The 23,619-nt window shown below is 44.8% G+C and overlaps 1 protein-coding gene across 6 annotated transcripts in view; it reads left to right on the top strand.

The window, feature by feature from the left end:
* Positions 1 to 23,619, top strand: part of DGCR2 (DiGeorge syndrome critical region gene 2) — an 89,281-nt gene that overhangs the window by 30,882 nt on the left and 34,780 nt on the right. For 3 of the 6 annotated variants that reach the window (XM_046639046.1, XM_046639044.1, XM_046639050.1), the window contains 4 exons: positions 13,680 to 13,739; positions 18,582 to 18,707; positions 21,088 to 21,298; positions 23,352 to 23,428. In XM_046639046.1, the coding sequence (XP_046495002.1) occupies positions 13,680 to 13,739; positions 18,582 to 18,707; positions 21,088 to 21,298; positions 23,352 to 23,428 (474 nt within the window). The remainder of the gene's footprint in view (positions 1 to 13,679; positions 13,740 to 18,581; positions 18,708 to 21,087; positions 21,299 to 23,351; positions 23,429 to 23,619) is intronic. The other 3 variants (XM_046639047.1, XM_046639045.1, XM_046639049.1) reach the window with 2 other exon arrangements.

The following is a 23,619-nucleotide window of genomic DNA, read 5'->3' as shown; positions in this document are numbered from 1 at the left end:
GGCGTGATGGCGACAACGGTGTATGCAGACTCATCGAGGCCTGCAGGCCCCGACCATTGAGGCGTGATGGCGACAACGGTGTATGCAGACTCATCGAGGCCTGAGTGTGTCCGAGGAGGGGTGAGAAGGCCGAGGCCCTGTTGGACCTCCTGGCTCACTCCTGGCTTCCGCGTGACGTCCAGTACTGTGTCTGTCCTGTAGTAGAGCGTCATGCCATGACCCAGATGGGATAGCAGATGAATTTCTGGTTATTCTTAAAGTTGGGATTCTGAGAAATTTGAGTTATCAAAATATACAAAGAGTGATATACTTGTATCTCTTCCCTGAATTAATAACTACTGAAATTTTGTCATATTTCTTTCTAGTTTATTTTAAAAGAAATTAATTTTTAAAAACATCATGATATAGGTCAAGTCCTCATTAACATTCCTCCCTACCAGAAGAAAAGAAAAGAAGAAAAATCTTTGTGTGCAGGGAGGGGAGTATGGACAGGGGTAGGGGTTAGCTGATAACCACCTCTCCCACGGGGAGAGGTTAAGTAAACCTGTGGGAAGCTCTAGCCATGCTTGGTCAGGTTGCTTTTGAACATGGGCTTGAGGACTTCTGGAGTGACAACACAAGATTATTTCACTGCTCCATTAAAATTACATAAAAAGAGTATAAAAGATATAAACCCACAGGGATGAAGGAAGTGAGAAGAGATGTAACAGTAGATCAGTAATTTCTGCATGTTTTTGGAAGATAGAAGATGAGTGGTGTGCTCGATAGAGTGTGGGCATCAGTGCATTCCTTGCCCTTCAGGGCCTGGGAGGCAGCTGCTGTAACCTCACACCCCCTGCCAACATGCTTCTGGGTATCGATCACGCCGTAAGATCCTTCCCATGAAATCTGGAAGGTGGACAGGAGCTAGAATCCTTCTTCCTCTGGCAGTTGGCGTGGGTGCATGGGCTTAGAGTGTTTGCAGCAGCCTCCACATTCCCCACTGGCCAGCAGCCTTCACATTCCGCACTGGCCAGCCGTCTCCGGTTGTCTGCCGTTTCCTCCTCTGCCGATGGCGAGAGTGGCTTCCTGACTCCTCACTGCAACGGTACAGGTGAAATTGCTGGGTAGAGGTGGCCCACTTGACTTCTGTGCCCACGCCCACCTTTTCAGTTGTTTTTGAAAGCACCTGATTCCCTGTATTAAACCCCTTTGTGTTTGAAATTCCTAGCATGGTTTCTGTTCCTTTGAACCATCTTTGATATAAATTAACAAAAGATGTGTTAAATTTTTAATGGAGAAAGATTTACAACTTTATTAGGAGACATGAAAGAAGACTTGAATAAATAGAGACAGAATATTCCTGGCTAGGAAGACACAATATGGTAAAGCTGCCTGTTCTTATTATATTGGTCTGTGGGTTCAGTGCATCTCCAATGAGGTTTTTTTTTAAAGATTTTATTTTTCCTTTTTCTCTCCAAAGCCCCTGGGTACATAGTTGTATATATTTATTTTAGTTGTGGGTCCTTCTAGCTGTGGCATGTCGGACACCACCTCAGCATGGCTTGATGAGCGGTGCCATGTCCGCACCCAGGATCCGAAGCAGTGAAACCCTGGGTGGCTGAAGCGGAGGGCGCGAACTTAACCACTCGGCCACGGGGCGGGCCCCTCCAATGAGTTTTTTAGGAACTGTGACAAGTCAGTTCTAAAATGTTTGTAAGAATAAAGTCTTATTGTTGTTAGGGCACCCTGAAGAAGAGTAAGGAGCGAGCACTTGCCTTACCAGTGTCAAGACTTACTTTACACTTGGCTCAGGGAAACACAAATTGGCCACCGGGACAGAAGAACTGCCAGAAACAGATCTGAGAAACTTGATATATGGCAGAGGTGGGATTAGTATTACTGGGCAAAGGATAGACTCTTCAATACATAGCGCTGTGACAGTTGGGAAAGAATGAAGTTGGATTCCTAATGCACAACATACAGAAAAATCAGTTTCATGTTAATTAAAGAAAAACTTCTAGAAGACAATATAGGAGAATACTTTTATGTCCTTGATAGGGTTTTTTTTAAGTCATAAAAAAATGTTAACTCTGAAAAAATGACCAGTTTTACCAGATTAAAATTAAGATCTTCCCTTTATCAAAAGGCACCAAAAAAGAATGTGAACAGACAAGTCACAGAGTGGGAAGATAGTTGCAACACATACATCTTGTAAAGGATTATAATCCAGCACATATAAAGAACTCCTACAAATGGACAAAAGACAAGCAGGCCTGTCACAGAAAAATTAACAAGGGTGGTTAAACATATAAAAAGATAGCTAACCTCATTAGTATTCTAAGACTACAGAGAGATACCACTTTACAGTTACTCAGATTGGCAAAAATGAAGATGTCTGACAAAACCAAGTGTTGGGGAGGATGTGGATGGCTTGAAAATCTTCTCTGCTGCTGGAGAGAAGGCTAAATTGATAAACCCACTTTGGAAAACACATTAACTGGCAAAGCTGAACATTCTCATATTCTCTGGTCCAGGGTTTCCATTTGGGGAAACTCGAGAGAAATTTGTGCAGCACTGTTCGTACTAATATGCCTCCTGGAAACAACCCAGATGTCTGTTCGCGTGATGGCGTATTGTGGATCAGCAGCAGCAAGTGAATGTTAGGTGCTTGCAGCAGTATGTGTGAATCTTCAAAACGGAATGTAGGCGACAAAGGCAAGTTGCCAAAAAGTACGTTTGGCACAATAAAGATGAGCCAAACTGACCATTATCTTCCTTACAGGTATGTCTCTGGGTGGTAAACAAAAAGAAAGAAGGCAAAACAGTGATGCACTAAATTCGGGGTCCTAGTTGCTCCCTGGTGAAGAGACAGAGGGGTGAGCCTGGGAGAAGTAAGCATGTAGGTTCAACCCTCTGGCTATTGATACTTGGGTTCATTAGTAGGCTGAGGGTGGGATCACAACTGTATTTTAGCATGAGGCTTTACTTCTTACATAGGTGTGACATATATTCTTCGGAATATTTCAGATGTTAGACAGCCTTTCTTTTTAAAGAAAAGCCAGTAGAAGGAGAGTGACAGCTGATGTAGCATAGCAGAGAAACTGCAGTCATGCCTGCTTGAGAGAGAGAATGCCAGAAATGTGGCCAAGCAGCACCTGGAACGGCTTGGAGGCTCTCAGTAGCGAGGCTGGAGGCATCTCGCGTGGGAACAGAGGAGGTTGGCGGGCTTGTCTTTCAGCGCCCTCTCCCTTCTTCATCTTGTATACAGCTGGATGCTGTCTTTCCCACCAGCAGACACGAGGCTTCTTTTCTAGACTTACACTGTCCAGTGTGGCAGTTGTGAGTCTCATGGCTACTGAGCACTTGAAATGTGGCTGTTTCAAACTAAGATTTACTGCAAGTGTAAAGTACACACCAAGTATCGAAGATTTAGTACCAAAAAAAGGTAAAACACCTCATACTTTTTTATATGGATTACATGTCGAAATAATAACATTTTCAATATATTGGGTTAAATTATTAAAATTAATTTCATCTCTTGTTGAAATGCAGCGTGCATTGTATTTCTATTAGACTGCAGTTCACTTGAAATTGACAAAATAGGAGACACCAGGCCCGGTGGAGGGGAGCTATGGGGGTTGAAAACAGAGGAATTAAGAGAAATTCTCTATGGGGCCAGGTGAGACCCTTAGCCTTATCACCTGCCCTGCTCCCCGAATGCCAATGGCCAGGTCTGTTTCCCCAGGCAGGCGATTGGAGGAATCTTTCCTGGAGAAACCGGCACTTCGTGGAAGAGGTAAAAGAGAGATCAACATAAGGGAGCATTCCCAACTAAAAGGCCAGCTCTCCTACTGTGGGCCCCTTGAGGCTCACCTGGCCTTTACCAGCCCCAGCCCGCTGGTGCTCACAGAGCCTCTGGTAGCTGGATCACCTTCCTCTTAAACATGAAAGACAGCAGTGCTCTCTCAACTCTGAAAGAAAACATCCATGATGCTCACCAGACTCTGGGCAAAGCATCCTAGACTCAAAGGGCCAGAACAAAGGGGCCTGAGGTGGCCAACTCCACTGTGTGTAAAACAGTCATTAAACGTGGGGGCTCGGAACCAAGCTGCTGGGACTGGTACCCCGCCTCCACCAGTTACTGGCTGTGGGCAGGATGCTTTTTAACTTCACTGTTTTCATCTATAAGGTCAGGGAATAGTAGAACCTCTCTCTTGGGATCGTTGCGAGGCTTAAATATCATGACACACATAAAGTGCTTAGAACAGAACATGGCACACAATAATCCCTTAGTATATGTTATAAGTTATTCTTTTATTAACTTGGGGAGTAAAAGAAAACTTTAAAAATCTATTCTGACGTCAGCAAAATGGCAGTCTAGGAAACTCCAAACCATCATTCCCTCACAGATAAAAAAGCAACTTGAGGGGCCAGCCCTGTGGCCAAGTGGTTAAGTTTACATGTTCTGCTTTGGCAACCCAGGGTTCACTGGTTTGGATCCTGGGTGCGGACCTATACACTGCTTGTCAAGCCATGCTGTGGTGGCATCCCACATAGAAGAACTAGAATGACTTACAACTACGATATACCACTATGTGCTGGGGTTTTGGGGAGAAAAAAAGAGGAAGATTGGCAACAGATGTTAGCTCAGGGCCAATCTTCTTCACCAAAAAAAAAAGCATACCTTAAAAAAAAAGATTTGAGGTGGAGACTTACCTTCTATACTCTGTTAAAAAATAGAAGGGCAAAACAAAAAGCAAGTCGAAGGGGTGGCCTGGTGGTATAGTGGTTAAGTTCACCGCTTCAGTGGCCCAGGGTTCGTGGGTTTGGATCCTGGGTGTGGATCTACACACTACTCATTAAGCCATGCTGTGGTGGCATCCCACATACAAAATAGAGGAAGATTAGCAACAGATGTTAGCTCAGGGACAATCTTTCTCACCAAAAAAAAAAAAAAAAAGGCAACTCAAGACAGGCTAAAATAACTTTATAGAAGCTCTGGAAAACAGTCAGAGGTCTACAGGAACGCCCCGTCAAGAAAAAGCCACATTCAAATGGTAAGAAGTTTTGTGGCATTTTTACTTGCCATGCCTCACCCCCTCCCTGCCTGACACACAGGGTCTGAAGGAAGCAACAGCCCAGTTCCGAATTCCCTGCCTCCTCCAACAGGACGAGCAGGGCAGAGCCTATTTGCAACATTCTAACCTGTCTGGGGGCTGCCTGAGGGACTAATGTCTGTATAGACTGACTTGGAGCTCAGACAGGAAAAAAAAACCAGCATGGCTCGGATCTGAGGCTGTGAAAAGCTATGGGAAGTGGAAAATGATGCTCAGGAAAGTTGCAGGGGGACTACAGAGCTGCAGATATGTTGGGCAGGGACTGTGGATGGAGGAATCCAGTAGGACATCTGAGACCCTGAGAAGCTGGGTGATACTCTTCTGGGAAGTTAAGACATTTAAAAGCAGCCGTGTATACTTAGGAATCAAAAGAAGTTCACACACAGACCCAGGCAAGATGCATGTGCAGAAAAGACCTTAAGCGTTCACCCCAGGCTGGTCCCAAGGCTCAGAGCAAACGCTGATAATTAGTGAAGGTCTTCCCCAAGGCAGAGCCAGTCTGCACAGACTGGGAGAGGTGGCTGTTTCTTCAGATGCCTGACTTTCAACAACAGCAATACAGTCACAAGGCATACAAAGAAAGAGGAAAAGGTGGACCGTTTAAAGGATTAAAATTGACAGAAACTATCCCTGAAGAAGCACAGACGCCAGACATACTAGACAAAGGCTTTAAAACTGCCATCTAAAATGTGCTGAAAGAGCTAAAGGAAAACACAACTATGGAAATCAGGAAGATAATATGAGAACAAAATGAGAATACCAACAAAGAGAACGAAATTATACAGAGGAACCAGACAGAAATATTATAACTGAATTGAAAAATTCACTAGAGGGGTTCAATAATAGGCTCCAACAGGCAAAAGAACAACTAAGTGAACTTGAGAACAGAACATTTGAAATTACTGAATCCTTTGGAATAAAATGAACAAAGAAAGTCGGATAGAGCCTTGGGGACTTACAGGATCATCCAACAGCAGCAAAATACACATTTTTTTCTCAAATGCATGTAGAACATTCTCCAGGATAGACCATAAATTAGGCCAAAAAACAAATCTTAATAAATGTAAAAGATTGAAATCATTTTACAACATATATTTTCAATCACAATGGAATGAAATGAGAAATTAACAGAAGGAAAACTGGAAAATTCACAAGTGCATAGAAATTGAACAGCATAAACAGTGTCAAGAAGAAATCACAAAGGAAATTAGAAAATATCCTGAAACAAATGAAAACTAAAACACAGCATACCAAAAGTAATGAGATGCAATGAAAACAGTGCAAAGGGGAACTGTATAGCTGTAAATGCTTATGTTCAAAAGAGAAAGAAAAAATACCTTAAATCAGCAATCTAACTTTACACCTTAAGGAACTAGAAAAAGAGGAACAAATTAAACCCAAAGGTAGCAGAAGGAAGAAGATAATAAAGATTAGAACAGAAGTAAGTTAAATAGAGAATAGAAAAACAATAAAAAAAATCAGCAAAACAAGAGCAACAGAACTGCCAATTCTTTAGATTGACCAAAGAGAGAACACTCAAATAGCTAAAATAAGAAATGAAAGTTGGGACGTTACTACCAGTTTTATGTAAATAGGATTATGAGAGTGTACTCTGAAGAATTGTATGCCAACAAATTGGATAACCTAGATGAAATGGACAAATTTCTAGAAACACACAACCTCCCAAAACAAAATTACAGACTATTATCCCATGAACATGGATGCAAAAATCCTGAACAAAGTACTAGCAAACAGAATTCAACAGCACATTAAAAGGATTATCCACCGTGACCAAATGGATTTATTCTTGGAATGCAAGGGTGGCTCAAACAACTAAAATCAATGTAATACACCCCACTAACAGAATGTAGGGGAAAAACCATATCATCTTCTTGATGCAGAAAGAGTGCTTGGCAAAATTAAACATTTTTCATGATAAAAATACTCAACAAGCTAGAAATTAAACCTACGTAAACATTAAAAAGTCCATCTTTGAAAAACCCACAGCTGAGATCATACTTAATGGTGAAAAGACTAAGAGCTTTTCCTCTAAGTCAGGAAAAAGACTAGAATTTCACCACTTCTATTCAGCGTAGTGTTGGAAGTTCTAGCCAGAGCAATTAGACAAGAAAATAAAGGCACCAAAATTGGAAAGGAAGGAGTAAAATTCCTATTTGCAGGTCACATGGTTTTATATGGGAGATATCTAAAGATAGCACAAATAAACTGTTAGAACTAATAAAAGAAATCAGCAAAGTTGCAGGACACAAAAGTCAGTTGTGTTTCTATACACTAACAACAAGCAACCCAAAAAGGAAATTAAGGAAACAATTCTATTTACAATATCATTAAAAAGAATAAAGTACTTAGGAATAAACTTAACCAGGGAAGTCAAAGACTAGTACACTGAAAACTACGAAACATTGCTGAAAGAAAGTAAAGAAGATACAAATAAATAGAAAGACATCCCGTGTTCGTGGACTGGAAGATTTGGGAAGCTGTCAGTGGTACCCAAGCAATCTACAGATTCAGTGCAATCCCTGTCAAAATGCCCACAATGTTTTTTGCCAAAATAGAAAACTCCATCCTAAAATTCATATGAAATCTCAAGGGACCCCAAATAGCCAAAACGTTCTTGAAAAAGAACAGAGTTGAAAATCTCACACTTCCTGATTTCAAAACTTACTACAAAGCTACAATAATCAAAATTGTTTGGTACTGGCATGAAGACAGATATATAGGCCAGTAGATTAGATTAGAGATGAGAGAGCCCTGTGATAAACCTTCACGTGCGTGGTCAAATTATTTTCTAAAATGATATCAAGACAATTCAATGTGGTAGGGAAGGGCAGTCTTCTCAACAAATGGTGTTGGGGAAACTAGACATCTACATGCAAAAGAATAAAATTGAACCTTTACTTACCAATATACAAAAATTGATTCAAAGTGGACCAAAGAAAGACCTAAATGTCTAAGACCTAAAACCATGAAAGTCTTAGAAGAAAACATAGGAGAAAAGCTTCGTGATATTAGATTTGGCAGTGATCTCCTACACATGACACCCAAAACACGACAACAAAAGAAAAAATAGGTAAATTGTGCTACATCAAAATTAAAAACTTCTGTGCATTTAAAGGAAGCATTCAACTGAGTGAAAAGACAGCATATATTTGCAAAAATTTGCAAATATATTTGCAAATCATTTGATGAGTTAATTTTCAGAATATATAAAGAACTCTTACAACTCAACAATAACAAGAAAAATAATCCAATTAAAAAATGCGCAAAGGACTTGTATTTCTCCAAAGAAGATATACAAATGGCGAACAAGCACATGAAAAGATGCTCAGTGTTGCTAATCATTAGTGAAACGCAAATCAAAACCCCAGTGAGATACTGCCTCCCACCCGTTAGGATGGCTACTGTAAAAACAAAACAAAATAACAAGTGTTGGCAAGGATGTGGAAAGATTGGCACCCTTGTGCACAGATGGTGAAAATAGGAAATGGTGTAACCACTGTGGAAAACAGTATGGTGGTTCCTCAAAAAATTAAAAATAGAATTAGCATATGATCCAGCAAATCCACTTCCGGGTATATATATATACTCAGAAGAATTGAAAGCAGTGTTTTTGAACTATGCACTTAAAAATAGTTAGAATGTTATGTTTTACCACAATGAAAAAAATATATGTATACACACACACACAGTCTTTTCTAAACGTGAACAGAATGCAATGAAAAGGAACAGCTGAGCTCTTATAAATTAAAAAATTAGTCCAGAGAATCCAGTATCTGATTAATAAGAATTCTTTTGAAGAAAACAGGAGAAAACTAAGAGGGGAGGGAATTAGCAGAGAAGCCATATAGCTTAGTGTTAGAAGGGTACGAGAATTTTTAGAAGACCTAGACAAGATAGCTCCTTGTGTAATTGCAGCATGTCCACACCACCACCTCCAGGGAGGAAGGGCACACGTCCCAAAAAGGATTAGGGATCAGAATGACGCTAGATGGCTCAGGAGCAGCCCTGGCGAGAGGAGACGGTGGGGCAGGGCCGCCTGTAGCTGAAGAAGAGCAGATTTTAATTATCTAAATCAAAATTTTAGGTTTAGCTCTACTCCAGTTATTTACACAATTTGAATATTCAAATAGTTCTGTAAGGCTTTTTATTAAAAAAACATAGCAACCCCAAGGGGCCCCTCCAGTTCCCCACTTCTCAGAAGCGAGGACTTGAGATTACTTTACCTGTTTCCTTTGGGGTTTCTCTGTGTGTCTCTAAATTCCCTGGTTTTAGGCATTCTCTGTGGATTTTCCCTAGACAAGATGGCTGACTCTTCCTCCTTCATCTCTTCACTCCCAGCGTTCCTTCTCTCATGGTCAGTCCAATCCTAGCTGGGCCATGGGGGATGATTCCGTTTCCTTTTTGTGGCCACAACCTTTTATTTTTACCCCAGAGTTCAACATTGTCATCATCATCCTTTTGTTTGTTTTGACAGCAACCTCATTGAGATACAATTCACATACCATACAATTCACCCATTTAAAATTCATAGAGTTGTGCAACCATCAGCACAGTCAATTTTAGAACATTTTTGTCACCCTAAAGTAAAACCCGGTTCCCATTAGCAGGCACTCTCCGTTTCCTCTCAAGCCTCAGCCCTCGGCAAGCGCTAATCGACGTTCTGTCTCTGGATTTGCCGCCTCTGTGCGTTTCGTAGAAATGGAATCGTACACTGTGCAGTCTTTTGTGCTGGGCTTCCTGCACTTAGCATAGTGTGTTTGAGATTCATCCACGTTGGAGCGTGTCAGTAGTTTGTTCCTTCTCCTCACCAAATATTCCATTGCATAGATAATACCATGTTCGTTATTGGATGAGGATTTGAGTTGCTTCCACTTTGTGAGTAAGGCTGCTGTGAACATTCGTGTACAAGTTTTGAGGGAACATACATTTTCATTTCTCTTGGGCAAATACATAGGAATGAGATTTCTGGGTCATATTGTAAATTTATGTTTGCATTTTTAAGAAGTTGCCAGATTATTTTCTAAAGTGGCCGTAGATTTACGTTTAAAAAAAAAAACTTCGCAGGACCTCTTTCCTGATTTCTACTCATTGTAGATGGATTGTGCTTTCTGCCGGAGTCATTTTGGAATCTTCTCTCCCAAAGCCCCTGAGTGTGCCCATCTGTCTTGCTCAGTGCTGGCAGGGCCTGCTGCCACCTTCCCAGGCTGTCGTCTCTGGGCTCCCTTTGCCATCAGTGGGGGTGAATCGGTAGTTTTCTCCCTCGTCTCTCTCCCGTGTTAAATCCTCTGTTTTCTAGTGTCCTGGTTTGGTTTATTCCCTTATTTAGGTGGAGTGCCCCCTTCAATAACTTATGCAGAAAAGGAACACGGGAGATGGAAGTTTTTGATTCCTCATTTGCATGTCTGAAAATGCCTTTATTTTACCCTCACACATGATAGATTTGGCTGGATTTAGAATTATAAGCCAGAAATCATTTTCCCCTATAATTTTGAAGATCTTACTCCATTTTTACACACTTTCACCGCTGGTGAGGTTGTAATAATTTCTGGTTCTTTGAATGTAACCTGTTCTTTTCTTCCTGGAAATTTTGTGTATCTTTTGGTACATAGTACTGGCCACTTAGCAGATCTTTTCATTTTAGAAACTCATGCATTTCAGTTTAGGGAAAGAAACCACTGGGTTTTTTTTCTCTTGTTTTTCTAGTCTCTATTTCTAGAACCCCGGTTACTGGAAATTGCTCTTGGACTGATCTTCAATCTTTTCAGTCTCTCCAGGTTTCCATCTCTTTGTCTTTTTATTTTACTTTTAGGGAATTTCTACTTGTACCACATCTTTCAAGGAGTTTTCAGTTTTGCCGTCATGTTTGCATTTCCAAGACAGCTTTTCCTTGGGCGGGTGGGTGGGGGAGGTTTAGTGTTGTCTGTGTGGTCCTTCTTAATAGTTCTAAGATTAGTGTTCTTATTTCATGGGTCGAGTATAGTCGCTCACTTGGAGGATGTTGATGGCCTGTTTTTTCACCTGGTCCTCTCTCCGTACTTGTTGTCCTCTGGGGTTTGGGTCTCTGTTTTTCATTTGAAGGCTCTCCTCAGGTCGGTGGTCCTCGCCTGTCTGCTGTGTGTGGCAGAGGACTCGAAGCTCTGTGTGTGTGGACCTCTCTGGAAGTTGAGTGAGCTGGACTGTTTCATCAGGGGTCTCCTGCCCTTTTGGACCTTTTTCTTGGGCTGGCCAGATTTCTCCATAGAGGAATGTTCTAGTCTGCCTGGAGGCTTGGGCTCTGGGAGCTTAGTGGAGGAGCAGGGGCTAGAGTCTGCCCTCCCCTCCCCAAGTACTGACCCTGAGTTTCAGCTGAACTGGTGTCCCTCAACCCAGCGACCACCTGTTTTACTTTCTTTTCAGTAACTCACCCATATTCTGCTAGGGTGAGGAAGGGCAGAGGTGCCTGAGCACACCAAGTGCCGGGCACAGCATCTGCATGTGTCAACTCCCTTCTCCTCTGACTTTTTTTATTTTGGGTGAGGAAGATTGGCCCTGAGCTAACATCTCTGCCAGTCTTCCTCTATTTTGTATGTGGGATGCCCACAGCATGGCTGACGAGTGGTGTAGGGCCACATCCTGGAACTGAACCTAGGAACCGGGCCGCCTTAGATCTGCAGAAAAGGCTGGGGAACAGTACAATGAACACTCATGCAGCCTTTACCTGTGTTCACCAACCAGTAGCTTTTTGCCAAGATCATTTTCTCTACCTGTGTTTTTTCTGAACTCTTTGAGAGTGTGTTACAGATATGACATTTTACCCCTAAACATTTCAGCATCTGTCTTCTAAGAACAAGAACAATCCATTACATAACCATAATACAGTTTTCACATGCAAGAAACTTACTGCAATACTATTAGCTTATTATATTGAAGTTTTTTTCAATTGTCCCAAAAAATGTGTTACAGGGTTTTTTTTTTTCTTTAAATCCAGGGTTTATTCAAAGGCTACATGTTGTATTTTCTTGCCATCTTGCTTTGTTCTTTAATCGAGAAGTATTCCCGGCCTTTTAAAAAGTTATTGATGTTAGTCCAGGCTAGTTGTTTTCTGGAATGTTCCTCCATTTGGACTGGTCTGTTGCCTCATTATTAGATTCAGGTGAGATTTTAAGGTTTTTTTTAGCAGGTCATGAAGTGTCAAGTCAGGGGGTGCGTGAGGTCAGTTTGTCCCGTTATTGGCAATGTTAAGTTTGATCACTTGGTTAAGGTAATGTCTGCCAAATTTCACTATTGTCAACTTTTTTCCCATTTTGTAATGAAAATTAATCTGTGAATAAGTAACGAATGAATAATCTGTGGAGAAGTATTCTAGCTGTTCTCCAACCTTACACCTAGTTGTTTTGGCTTATGTTGATGCTTATCTGAATCAGTTATAACAGTGGCGATTAAAAAATGGTGATGTTGTAGTTCTGCCATATGTACTACGCTTATAAATGATATAAAGAGATTTCCTCTTTCTTATTTTCTGACACAACAAGATGTTCCAGGCTCGTCTTGTACCTTTCCTGCCCCAGACCTCGAATCAGTCATTTCTCTATAAGGAGCCCTGTTCCTTTCACTGAGGAATGGTATTTGGAAACTAAGATCTGAGTGTTAGCTGTGCTCGCAGTTATTTGGGCATCATTGCTTCTAGCCTCTTCAGTAGATAGTGCTAGGAAAGCTTTCTTTAAACTCAGAAGTTTATATTTATTGATACGTCCAATTCTAACCTGCACTAGAGTTCTCTCCTCCTCCTCCCGTCTCATATTTGTATCTCCCTTTCCCGTGGTAAGAACTCTGGTTCCCAGCGTCCTCCGTGTGTGCTCATTGGGCCAATCCTAATATACACACACAGGAGTTTGGGATTACTGCTCCTGCACTGCTACCAGGAACAGACCTACGCAGTCACTTCTCGGCCTTCTGTGCAGCTCTTTATGTTGTTAAACTGCTTCGCACTGAGGGTACAGTCAGTTCTCTAATCAGAAGTCACTGGGACGCATTCCTTCTGTGTGGTTAACATTGGGCTCTGTTTGTATTCAGTTTTAGGACTTTGCCACCTCATCTTGATTTAATTTATTTGTAAGTTTTTTATTAAGATGTAAATCATGTGCCATAAAATTTATGCCTTCAAAGTATACAATTTCATGGCTTTTAGTATATTCCCAAAGTTGTGTAACTGATTTATTTTTGGAATATGTAAAACGTAAGATTCAAAAGTCGTAACTACCTAAAAACACATACTTAGAAGTTCTGTTTCCTGCGTATCCCTTTGTCCCATTCCCACCCACATCCTTTAGGTAACTAATTGGATTAGTTTCTGACTTATCTTTCCTGATTTTTTGCTGTTGCTTTTGTTTTTTTATTACAAAAATAAGCAAATATATGTATATTTTACTTCCTCTTCTTTTTCTTCACCCTCTTATTATGTAAAAACATATCTTACTGTGTATACTCTTTGTACTATGATTTTTTCTTTTTTAATTCAATGAAATATCCTTGACATCACTCTGTTAATTCGTAAAGATCATTTTCTCTTCTTTTTTGCAGCTATGTTGTACTCTGTCTCAGGGACGCACCGTAACCAGTCTCCTGTGTATAGACCTTTAGGTTCGTATTAGTTTGCTGTGAAGAATAATGCAACAATAAATAACCTTGTGCATATGTGGTTTGTTTGTTTTGAGATGTGTCTTTAGTGTAAATTCTTAAATGTCAAATTGCTGGGTCAGAGGGTCAATGCATATATAGTTTTGCTAAATATTGCCAAATTTCTTTTTCAGAGTTCAACCGTTCCAGCTGTCGGCCTAGGATTTAGCTTTCTGGGCTCAAATAAATTTAGAGTTCTTTACTTCTAGAATAAGGCAACTTTGAGAATGACCAGTGCTTTTAACTGGATAGGGTACTGGCGCAAACAGGCATAAACCAGGATTGTCCCCAGGCAAATTACAAAGCGTGGTTACCTCATCTAAGTTAATTATCACTTGTCCTTCTGTTTTCCAGTTCTTAGAACTTTGTTGTTCTCTTTCCTGTTCTGTTTGTCCTTGTGACTATGCCTTATTAAAAATCCCATTACTCTTGTTTTAATGGGTTTCAGGAGAGGCTAGAGGTGAATGAATATGTTTGTTCAATCTGATATCTTTAACTAGAAGCCTCAAAATGTTATTAATTTCAGATTTTTATACCCAGAGAAACCAGTCATACATGAGGATAGAACAAAGAAATTTCCAGATGGACAGATTCATAAAAGTTGCTCTACTTTTTCTTAGGAAGATGTGATCTTATGAAAGGAGAGGGTAAGAGGGGCCAGCTTCCTCTGCTTCCTTGACCTGGGGTTCCATTCCCAGGCACAGACCTATACCACTCGTTGGCAGCCACGCTTTGGTGGCACCCCACATACAAAATAGAGGAAGATTGGCACAGATGTTAGCTCAGGGCAAATCTTCCTCAGGGGGAAAAAAGTTTGTCATTTTGATGAGGTCCAATTCATTAATTTTTATGGCTCATGCTTTGGGAGTCAAGTCTAAGTACTCACTGCCTAGCCCTAGTTCCTAAAGATTTTTTTTTCAAGATTTTTCTTTTTCCTGAAGATAGCCTTTTTCAATGCTGTTTAAGGTATTCTGCATCCTGTGCTTTTCCATAGAAATTTCAGACTAATCTCATCTACACAAAAACTCTTGCTGGGATTTTGATCGGAATTGAGTTAAATACTGTATGTCAATTTAGGAAGAATCGAGATCTTATTTGAATCTTCCAATCCATAAATATGGTATGTCTCTCCATTTATTTACATATTTTTATATCTTTCATCAGCATCTTATAATTTTTGTCATATAAATCCTGTAAATGTTTTGTTAGATTTATTCCTAAGCATTTTTTATTCCGCATTTTCTGGGGAAAAGTCATGCAGAATTGGTGTTAACTTTTCTTTAAATGTTTGGTAGAACTCTCCAGTGTAACTATCTAGGCCTGGACATTTCTTTTGGGGAAGTTCAGTTTTCTTAGCAGATACAGGGCTATTCAAATTTCCTGTTTAGTTTGAGTGAGTTGCGGTAGGCTGTGTTATTTGAGGAAAACTGACCCATTTCATCTCAGTTGTGAAATGCACATGTGTAGAGTCGTTCAGAGCATTCCCTTATTACCTTTTCGACATCTGCAGGGTTGGCAGTAACATCCTGTTTCGTTCTTGATATTTTAAATCGTGTCTTCTCTTTCTTTGTCCGTCTTGCTAGAGGTCTGTCAGTTTTACTGATCTTGTGAAGGAACCAGTTCTTTGTTTCGTTGATTTTCTCTATTTTTCTGCTTTTAACTTCATTCATTTCAATTCTTATATTTATTATTTTTTTTCTTCTGCTTACTTTGGGTTTATTTCATTGTCTTTTTCTTTTTCCAGGTTCTTGAGGTAAGAGTTTAGATTACTGATGTGAGATTTGTTTTTTCTTGAATACAGGCTTTTAGTGCAACGCATTTCCCTCTCAGCACAACTTTAGCTGGATGACACAAATTCTGACATGTCTTTTCATTTTTATTCAGTTCAAAGTATTTTTATTATTCCCCTTTGATCCATGGATTTTTTCGAAATGTGTTGTTTAGTTTCCAGCTGTTTGGAGATTTTCCTGTTAAGTTTCTGCTGATGATTTCTAGTTCTTGGGTCTCGGAGGAAATTCCTGATTGTCAGTGGTGGTCCTAAGAGGTCTGTAAAGGTGCTAATCCTGAGTTCTGCCTCCTCCCCAGCTGCCCCCACCTTCTGCTTCTCCCAGCCCCTATGCTCTCCCCCAGGACACTTGGGAATTTGTTTCTCTCATCAGTACCATCCCCTCAGCCAAGCCCTTTCCCTTCTGCTGGCAAAGGCCTGTCTGCTGGTGGCTTTCTGTGGCGCCTTGTGACGGTATTGAACAAGTGAGTGAGGAGGGGATGGATGTGGGCATATGGGTGCAAAGAGAAATGACGGAAGAGGGCCACCTGAATCACAGAGAAGCCTGCTCAGCACAAAGTAGCTTCCTACATCACCCCTTGGCTTTCTGGCTTCTTTCCTTAACTGTTTCACCTACTCCCTCCCTGAGCTGCAGACGGCTTGGCTCCAACAAACAGCATCCAGGCCACCTGGTGTTCAGTGCCCGTGTAACCCCACAGAAGTCTCTTACCTTTCCATCCCCTCCCACCACCCGCCCTAGATTCATCTGTCTTTCTGTGAGTAGTTCGGCCTGTCACATCCCAGGTGCTAATGCTTGGTCTGGGAAGAGGCCAAGACACAGTGGAATTGCAGGTCTTGCTCGTTTGGGCAGATAGAGGGAGATGTGAAATGTAGGTGTAGTAAAATGTGCTCTAGCCACCCCCTAGCTTGTCCTCAGGCCTGTTCCAGATGTGCCCATCTTTGGCCTTTGCCCAAACTGTGCCCTCTGCCTGGAAGCCTTCTGTTCTCTCGGTCTACCATCGCTCCGAACCCAGTGTCGATCTTCCCACTCCTCTGCCAGCTGCCTGCGGGGGTGCCTGGGGGTTGCTTTGTAGCACCGCCCCTGTGCCAGAGCCGCCAGTCTCCTCCACGAGCACTGGGCGCTCGGGATGTGTGGATGGGGCACCCCTGTCTTAGCTGATGTCACCCTGACCCCCAGGGCTGGGTGTTTGAAGAGAGCAGCTGCAGCCACAGGCCACCCATCCCGCATGGGCAGCGATGAGGTCACTGTGTTCTCCGTGAGGTCGCACCAAAGACCCTGAAGGTACTTCTCCTTTGAGGTCTTTGCCTTGTGTTAAGCATATCTCAGACACTGGTGGCACATTTTATATGAGAGTGCTTTGCAATCTAATGGCACCTATCCTCCTCACACACGTGAGAAGGAGCTATGGAAACATTCATACTGAATATTTAAGTGGGAGAAGAAGCAAAGCTGCTAGGGCTTGTGACTGCTTGGGGTCTCAGAAGGAAATAATGAGGGGGACAGATTTCTGTACAGGTTGTTCACTGTAGCTCTTCGTAGAGTGGTGAAGAAATGCAGCCTAAACTTTGACCCAAGGGGATTGTGGTAATTAAAGAAATCCACTCATAGAACACCGTGCAGCCGTTAAAAGTGATCCTTTTAAGCCCATTTAAGAATATGGAAAGCTGTTAAGCTTGCAAAACAAATAGCGTGTTTAATGTGATCCCAATATTTTTAAGAATTTGTGTAGAAGAAAAGAGACAGTTATGGTTTATATGTTTTGTCTTTTTGAACGTCTGCATTTCTCAAATATTTCACATTGAATATTTATTTTTAATGAAAAAAATAGATTATTCATTAAATAAAAACAATATCAGAGTCTGTGACACCACACAGTAGAACCAGATGGCTAGAGAAGCTTGTCAGGTGGGGCTGATGGCCAGCCATGAAGTCAGAGAAGATGGGTTTTGGGGAGGCCACCTCGCCATACCCCAACCCCATGCTCCTGTCCCATCCCCCTTTGCCGTGCCACGAAGGCCTGAGGTTGCCGAGAACTGTCATGGTACAGCCATCTGGAGGCAGAGCCGGCTTGCTCGTGGTGTCTGTCATTCTGTGCAGCCGTGCAGACCAAGTTTGTCACCGTCTGTCCTGACCTTGTACCAGGTGTCCTTCACCATGCACCAAGCTGTCCCCTGTGCAGGCAGAGTGGAGACGTGGGTGGCCTGGGAGGGACATTGCCTCTGACCCTCTCATACTGTGTGCCTTGGGTAAATCACCTCACTTCTCTGAGTCGCCGCTCATCTGTGAGAGGGAAGAGAGTGGTTCTCCTCTCACAGGGTCGTGGAGAACTCCAAAGATAGACTGTGGAGGGAGGAACCTGTGAATTACTTTTGGGCCGTGGTACAAAAAACTAGACTTCTTCCTCAGCTTCAGCTTCCTGTTCACACTCCCAACCACGCATCGAGGCCTGCTGCACACCAGGGCCTGTCCCGGCGCCCGGGAGCCAGGCAGGAGTATCCTGAGGCCCAGGCCTTAAGGTGGTGAGAAGGGCTGGCAGGCAGGTGGACAGACGGTGACTCAGGCCCAGTGCCAGGCAGAGGAAGGGCTCACTCAACACGGGATGCTCCCAGGCAGTGTGGAGGTGAGGGGGGAGGGCAGCCTGGGCTCTGGAAAGAACTCCTTGGGGCTAGAGCTGCTGAGAGCTTTTCAGCAGGAGTGGCTGACCCTTTGCTGTGCCAGCAGAAGCTCGTTAGAAAATGAAATGAAGGAGAGACTTCATTTCATAATAATAAGGAAAAAAGCACGACTGCCAAGGCATTTCAGTAGAAGCACATGTGACTCGTTTCACTGGAACAGCAACATTTGATAGGGTTTTAAAGAAAACCTGACTGAGCGGCATACTTGCGGCCCCGCACCTGCTCCTCCCGGCCCGAGTGGCCTGACCGTGCTACGCTTTGACATCACGCTGGCCCCAGAGAGCTGCCCGCGCCCGGCCGCATCATCAGCCGTGCTCACAGCCCGCTTCTCTCTTTGCTTTCAGAGGTGACCGGAGAGTCGCGTCCTTACCATGGCAAGGAGGCTGTGGATCCGCGACAGGGGCGGGCCCGAGGCGGCGAGCCCACGCACTTGCATGCGGTGAATGTGGCGCAGCCCGTCCGCTTCAGCAGTAAGTTGCAGACCTGCCCTCTCGGGCCCTGTGCCTCGAGGCCCCCTGCGGTCCCTGGCTCTCCCGGTGCCACTCGGCTGTGGGAGGGGTGTGTCTCTTAAAACAGCCCTTTAGGGCAGCCAGGGTGTCAGCCTCCCTTGATGAGTGAGGCTGCACAGTGACCTACCCAAGGTCACCCAGCCTGAGTAGTGAGGCCGTGACATAAACCCAGGCTCTGGAACCAGGCTGCTTGTTTTCACTAGGTGGCTCCTTTCAGACTGGACTGCACCGGCTCTTCTGTAGATGGAGACAGGCTTTGAGAGGTTAGGTTCAGCTGATGGGGTGAGAAGGTTCTACCTCTGTTTAAAAAATTTTCTTTTAGTGACTAGTTACTTAATGATTTCCCTGTGACATTAAGATTTTAAAGAAGCATAACAAGATTAAAGAAGGTTGAAAGGCAGAAGGCCACAGCTGAACCCCCTCCTGAAAGACCCTAGGCCTGATGATATACATAGGTGTGACGAGCAGCCACCTGCCGGGACAGGAGGAACTGACATGTGATGCATCTGCTGCTGGGCCTAGGAGCCAGATGCTGTGTTAGTACTCCCCGCTGGGTGCTCAGCGCTGGGGAGCACCTCAGAGGTCCCCTCACACCCTGTGCTCCTCCAAGCGGCAACCCTGCGTGGAGCCTGGGTCTCCGTCTGATGGGCACTGAGCTTGCCGGGAGGGGACGGTCAGTCATCCTCTGAGCCCCAATGCCATGTTTGGCTTCGACACCTAATAGCTGTGAACTCTAGGGCTTCTTGCAGTCAAATGGGTGCTGTGCTGGCTTGACAAGTAAGGAAACTGAGGCTCTGGGAGGTCAGCCTGCCCAAGGTCACGCAGCCAACAGGGGTGGCTCCAGGACTCGGTCCTGTGGAGTCCCAACTCTCGGTCCCATGCTCTTTTCATTGCTCATCTCTTTTCTTTTGAACAGGTAATACTTCTACCTAGGTAGTAATTCCACAAACTTCAAAAGATAAAAAAAGATGAGCCGATAAAAAGTAATGTTCCCTTCTTCCATTGCCCCCAGCTTCCATCCCCAGAGGGTTTCCTTGGGACCCATCCTGAGATGGTGGGTGAGGAGCCCAGGATGGAAGCCCACCCTGTCACTCGCCAGCTGGGATGCTTGGCCTCAGCACACCTCAGTGTCCCCACCTCTAACGTGGAGGTGGGACAGAACCCACCTGTAGAGGGGGTGTGGCAGGTTGAATGCATCGTGTGTGGGGCTTAGGAATCATGCAGTAAAGCCCACCTGGTGGTTCCCTGCCCCTCACACCCACGTGACACACTCAGCAGGTGTGTGCTGTGCATGCCGTGCACCTTCCCTTCTGCTTCGTACTCTCTGAGGGCTACCCGTGGTCTACAGTGAAGAGCCTTCCTCGTGCTCCGGGGCGTCAGCAGGCCCTCCCCGGTGAGCATGTGGCGCGTCCCTCCGTCGATACTGCAGCAGTGCTGTGGCATGCCTCTTTAGCGTGGGGGCCAGAGCTGCCGTTTCCTCTCCCGGAACCTCTGTCTTTGTTAATAAGTTATACACACATGCTCTAGGTTATTAAAAACTCAAGCATCAGTCTTTAAGCCTTTTAAATCATTATTCTTCATCAGTGTGCTCTTAGGAGGCAGGGGCCCCAGCATTTGATAGATCCTGTAGAACAGGTGGCTGCTTTTAAGCCAAGGCCAGCCATACAGTACGGGGGCCTCCCGCCCCGAGGGTGGGTTCACCTGGAGAGAAGACGTCTGGCCCAACCTGTCTTGGGGAGACTCTGGCTGCAATGGCTAATCAGCTTTTGCCCACCATGGAAGCACCTGGGCTTCATTTTCTCATCTGTGGGAGGTGGGGCTTGGTTCCAGTGGCCCTTCCAGCTCTGATCTCCTGAGCTGCTGTTTTAGAGGAGCACTGGCCAGCACCCACGTGAGCAGAAAAAGAGGGTGGAGGACTGGGCTTGGGGTAGTGAAGGCAGTTCGGGCAAGGACGCTCCTGCTCACTCCCGGCAGACCTTGCCGTTAGCTGGCGTGGGGAGTTCTGCTGTCTTGTCAACCAGACTTAATCAGAGAACGAAATCCACTTTACCGAAATGAATTCAGCAGCCAGGCTTTACTGCGAAGTAAATTAAAGATGTTATAGACATGGGAGGAATCCATGAATATACTTGGCCTTTGTTTCCATCTGTATCTGAGAGAAGCTTGAGCATTTCACAAAGTACGTGGTTTTAGAGGCAGAGCTTTCCTTTTGAGCCTCAGTTTCCCCATTTGTCTAGGGTGATTTATGAGCTATGCTCAGATGCAGCATGTATACTTGCATTTTGTGAGCGAGGATCCTAACTTGGGGGACAACTCCCCTTCTGTCCTTCATGTTTCCTAGGGAAGTGCCCGACAGGGTGGCACCACTATGAGGGCACAGCCAGCTGCTACAGGGTCTACCTGAGTGGGGAGAACTACTGGGACGCTGCACAGACCTGCCAGCGTGTGAACGGCTCCCTTGCCACCTTCTCCACTGACCAGGAGCTGCGTTTTGTTCTGGCCCAGGAATGGGATCAGCCGGAGCGGAGCTTCGCTTGGCAAGACCAGCACAAGTGAGTCCTGGGATGGGCAGCAAAGGCCTGGGGTCTGGGCTGATGCCCGCCGAGGACATGGCCTCTGGCTGCCTATAGCACTCCTGAGGCATAGCCACAGCCAGCATTTTGGGGAAGGGCAGCCCCATCCACTGGAAACAAATAGAAATCTGGGGTTTAGAGCAGATGTGGAGATGGAGTTGGGGGCTCTTGGAGGGGCCGGGACAGGCTGCCACTTTATGTCACCTTGAGCCAGCACCTTTCGTTGGTCCCCCTCTGGGGCTTCAGCTGTAGCTGCTGAACTGCAGGGGGGCCAGGCCTGTATCAGGATGGTCTGCTCGGTGTGGGGCTTCGTAGGCCCGGCACGAGAGTAGGTGGAGGTTCCTTCCGAGAAAGTGGGCTCTGTCAGGCCCTGTGCTCAGTGCTCTCCAGGGGCCTGCTCATTTTGTCCCCCCAGAAACCACAGCAGGGTGGTGGGTAAGAAGACTGAGGCCCAGGGTGGGTGAGCCTGTGGCCGTGGGCACACGCTAGCTGGGGCATGCTTGGGTCCCAACTCTGGTGTCTGTCTTCAGAGCCTGCCTCTTGACACCCAGGCTCTGTGGCATCAAGGAGAATGTGAAAACGGAGGCTGACTGCCAACGTCTTCCAGGCCCAGTGTTTTGGGGGTTTTTGTTTTGGGGGCAGGTGTGTGCTGAGGACTTTAGTGTTCCTCCTCTGGAGGTCACATCATACTGCCCCTTCCACACTGCTGGGGTCGGGGGAGTGGATCACAGGGGTGACCAGACGGCCGGTGCTGGCAGCAATGGCACCGGCTGCCACCTTGTTGTAGGAGTGCGATGACCACAGCAGGTGGAAAGAGAGCTTTTCTTTCAAGACCCGAGTTGGGTTTTGGCTCTACCATTATGCATTGTGACAGTGGCAAATCAAGAGACCTTGCTATTTTGGCAGCTACAAAGTGAAAAAAGTAACTCCTAGATCACAGGGTGGTTGTGAGTCCGTGGAAAGGCGAGAGGGCATAGCCCAGCAGGTGGGGAAGCAGCCCGTACCCTCAGGGTGTGTGTGCACACGGCGGTAGGCTGAAGGGGCAGAGTGCCAGTGCCAGGGCTCCCACGGTGGCACTGGACCTACTGACAGGCATCTCCAGGAGTGGGGCTGGAAGGCTGAGGTGAGGGGTACACACTCTGCAGGAGGCTGTGGCAGTCGGCTGTGTCTGTGTGCATGGCCCCTTGCTGTGGCAACGAGTGCATGCCACAGGCCTGGCTGGGCTCTGACTGCGAGACAGCAGGAAGCTGTGAGCGTGGTTTTACCCAGCACCTCAGTGTATGCTCACAAGGGTTTGTTTTTTATTGAGATGTAATTCACATACCATAAAATTTCCCCCTTTAGAGTATACTGTTCTGTGGTTTTAGTGTATTCATAGAGTTATGTTCATGGAGCTGGATGTCTGTCAAGAATAAGGTGGGTCTTACTTAGAGTGTGAAAGCTTTGTTGGATCAGCTAATAAAGAGTCTTGGCAGGGGGCCAACCCCATGGCCGAGTGGTTGAGTTCACGTGCTCCGCTTCAGTGGCCCAGGGTTTCGCTGGTTCAGATCCTGGGCATGAACATGGCACTGCTCACAAGGCCATGTTGAGGCGGCTCCCACATGCCACAACTAGAAGGACCCACAACTAAAATATACAACTATGTACTGGGGGGATTTGAGGAGAAAAAGCAGAAAAAAAAAAGTGGACTTGGTTATAAATATGTGTTGCAAACTCTAGGGCAACCACTAAAAAAAGTAAAAAGGAAAAAAAAGGAGCCTTGGTAGGAGTTACCCAAGATAAAACTTCTTCTGACTTGTGAATTCATTGTTTAGAATTTTAATTCATTTTATTGAAATTAAGTATCAAAACAAAATCATTAATGCTTTTAGAAGCTTAATTTGTTTTTGGTTTTTTGGTGAGGAAGGTTGGCCCTGAGAAGCTCAATATTTTAAAGGTCGGTATAACTATTAAAATACACGCACGCACGCACAGTTGATGGCTGCTTCCCTGCCACTGCACTGAGGTTTCCTGCGTTTCTGCCCTCCTATAGGTTGTGGGTTGGCTACCAATATGTCGTCACTGGCCGGAACCGCTCTTTAGAAGGTCGCTGGGAGGTAGCGTTCAAAGGTAAGCCTTTCTGGTCTTTTCTCTGAAGAATTGTTGAGTTGAAATTGAACAGGGGGATATTGCTGGGGTCTCCCCACTTACCCCCACCCTCTCACTGGTGGTGCCTGGCCCGTAGGGCTGCCTGGTGCTGGGGTCATGGAGAGGAATGGGTCCCAGATCACTGGGAGGGCTATGATGATGGGCAGGCACTC

The sequence above is a fragment of the Equus quagga genome, chromosome 15, assembly GCF_021613505.1.
Source record: "Equus quagga isolate Etosha38 chromosome 15, UCLA_HA_Equagga_1.0, whole genome shotgun sequence".
Taxonomy (NCBI): domain Eukaryota; kingdom Metazoa; phylum Chordata; class Mammalia; order Perissodactyla; family Equidae; genus Equus; species Equus quagga.
Note: the sequence above shows the minus strand (reverse complement) of the source record. Positions and strands in the feature narration are given on the sequence as shown.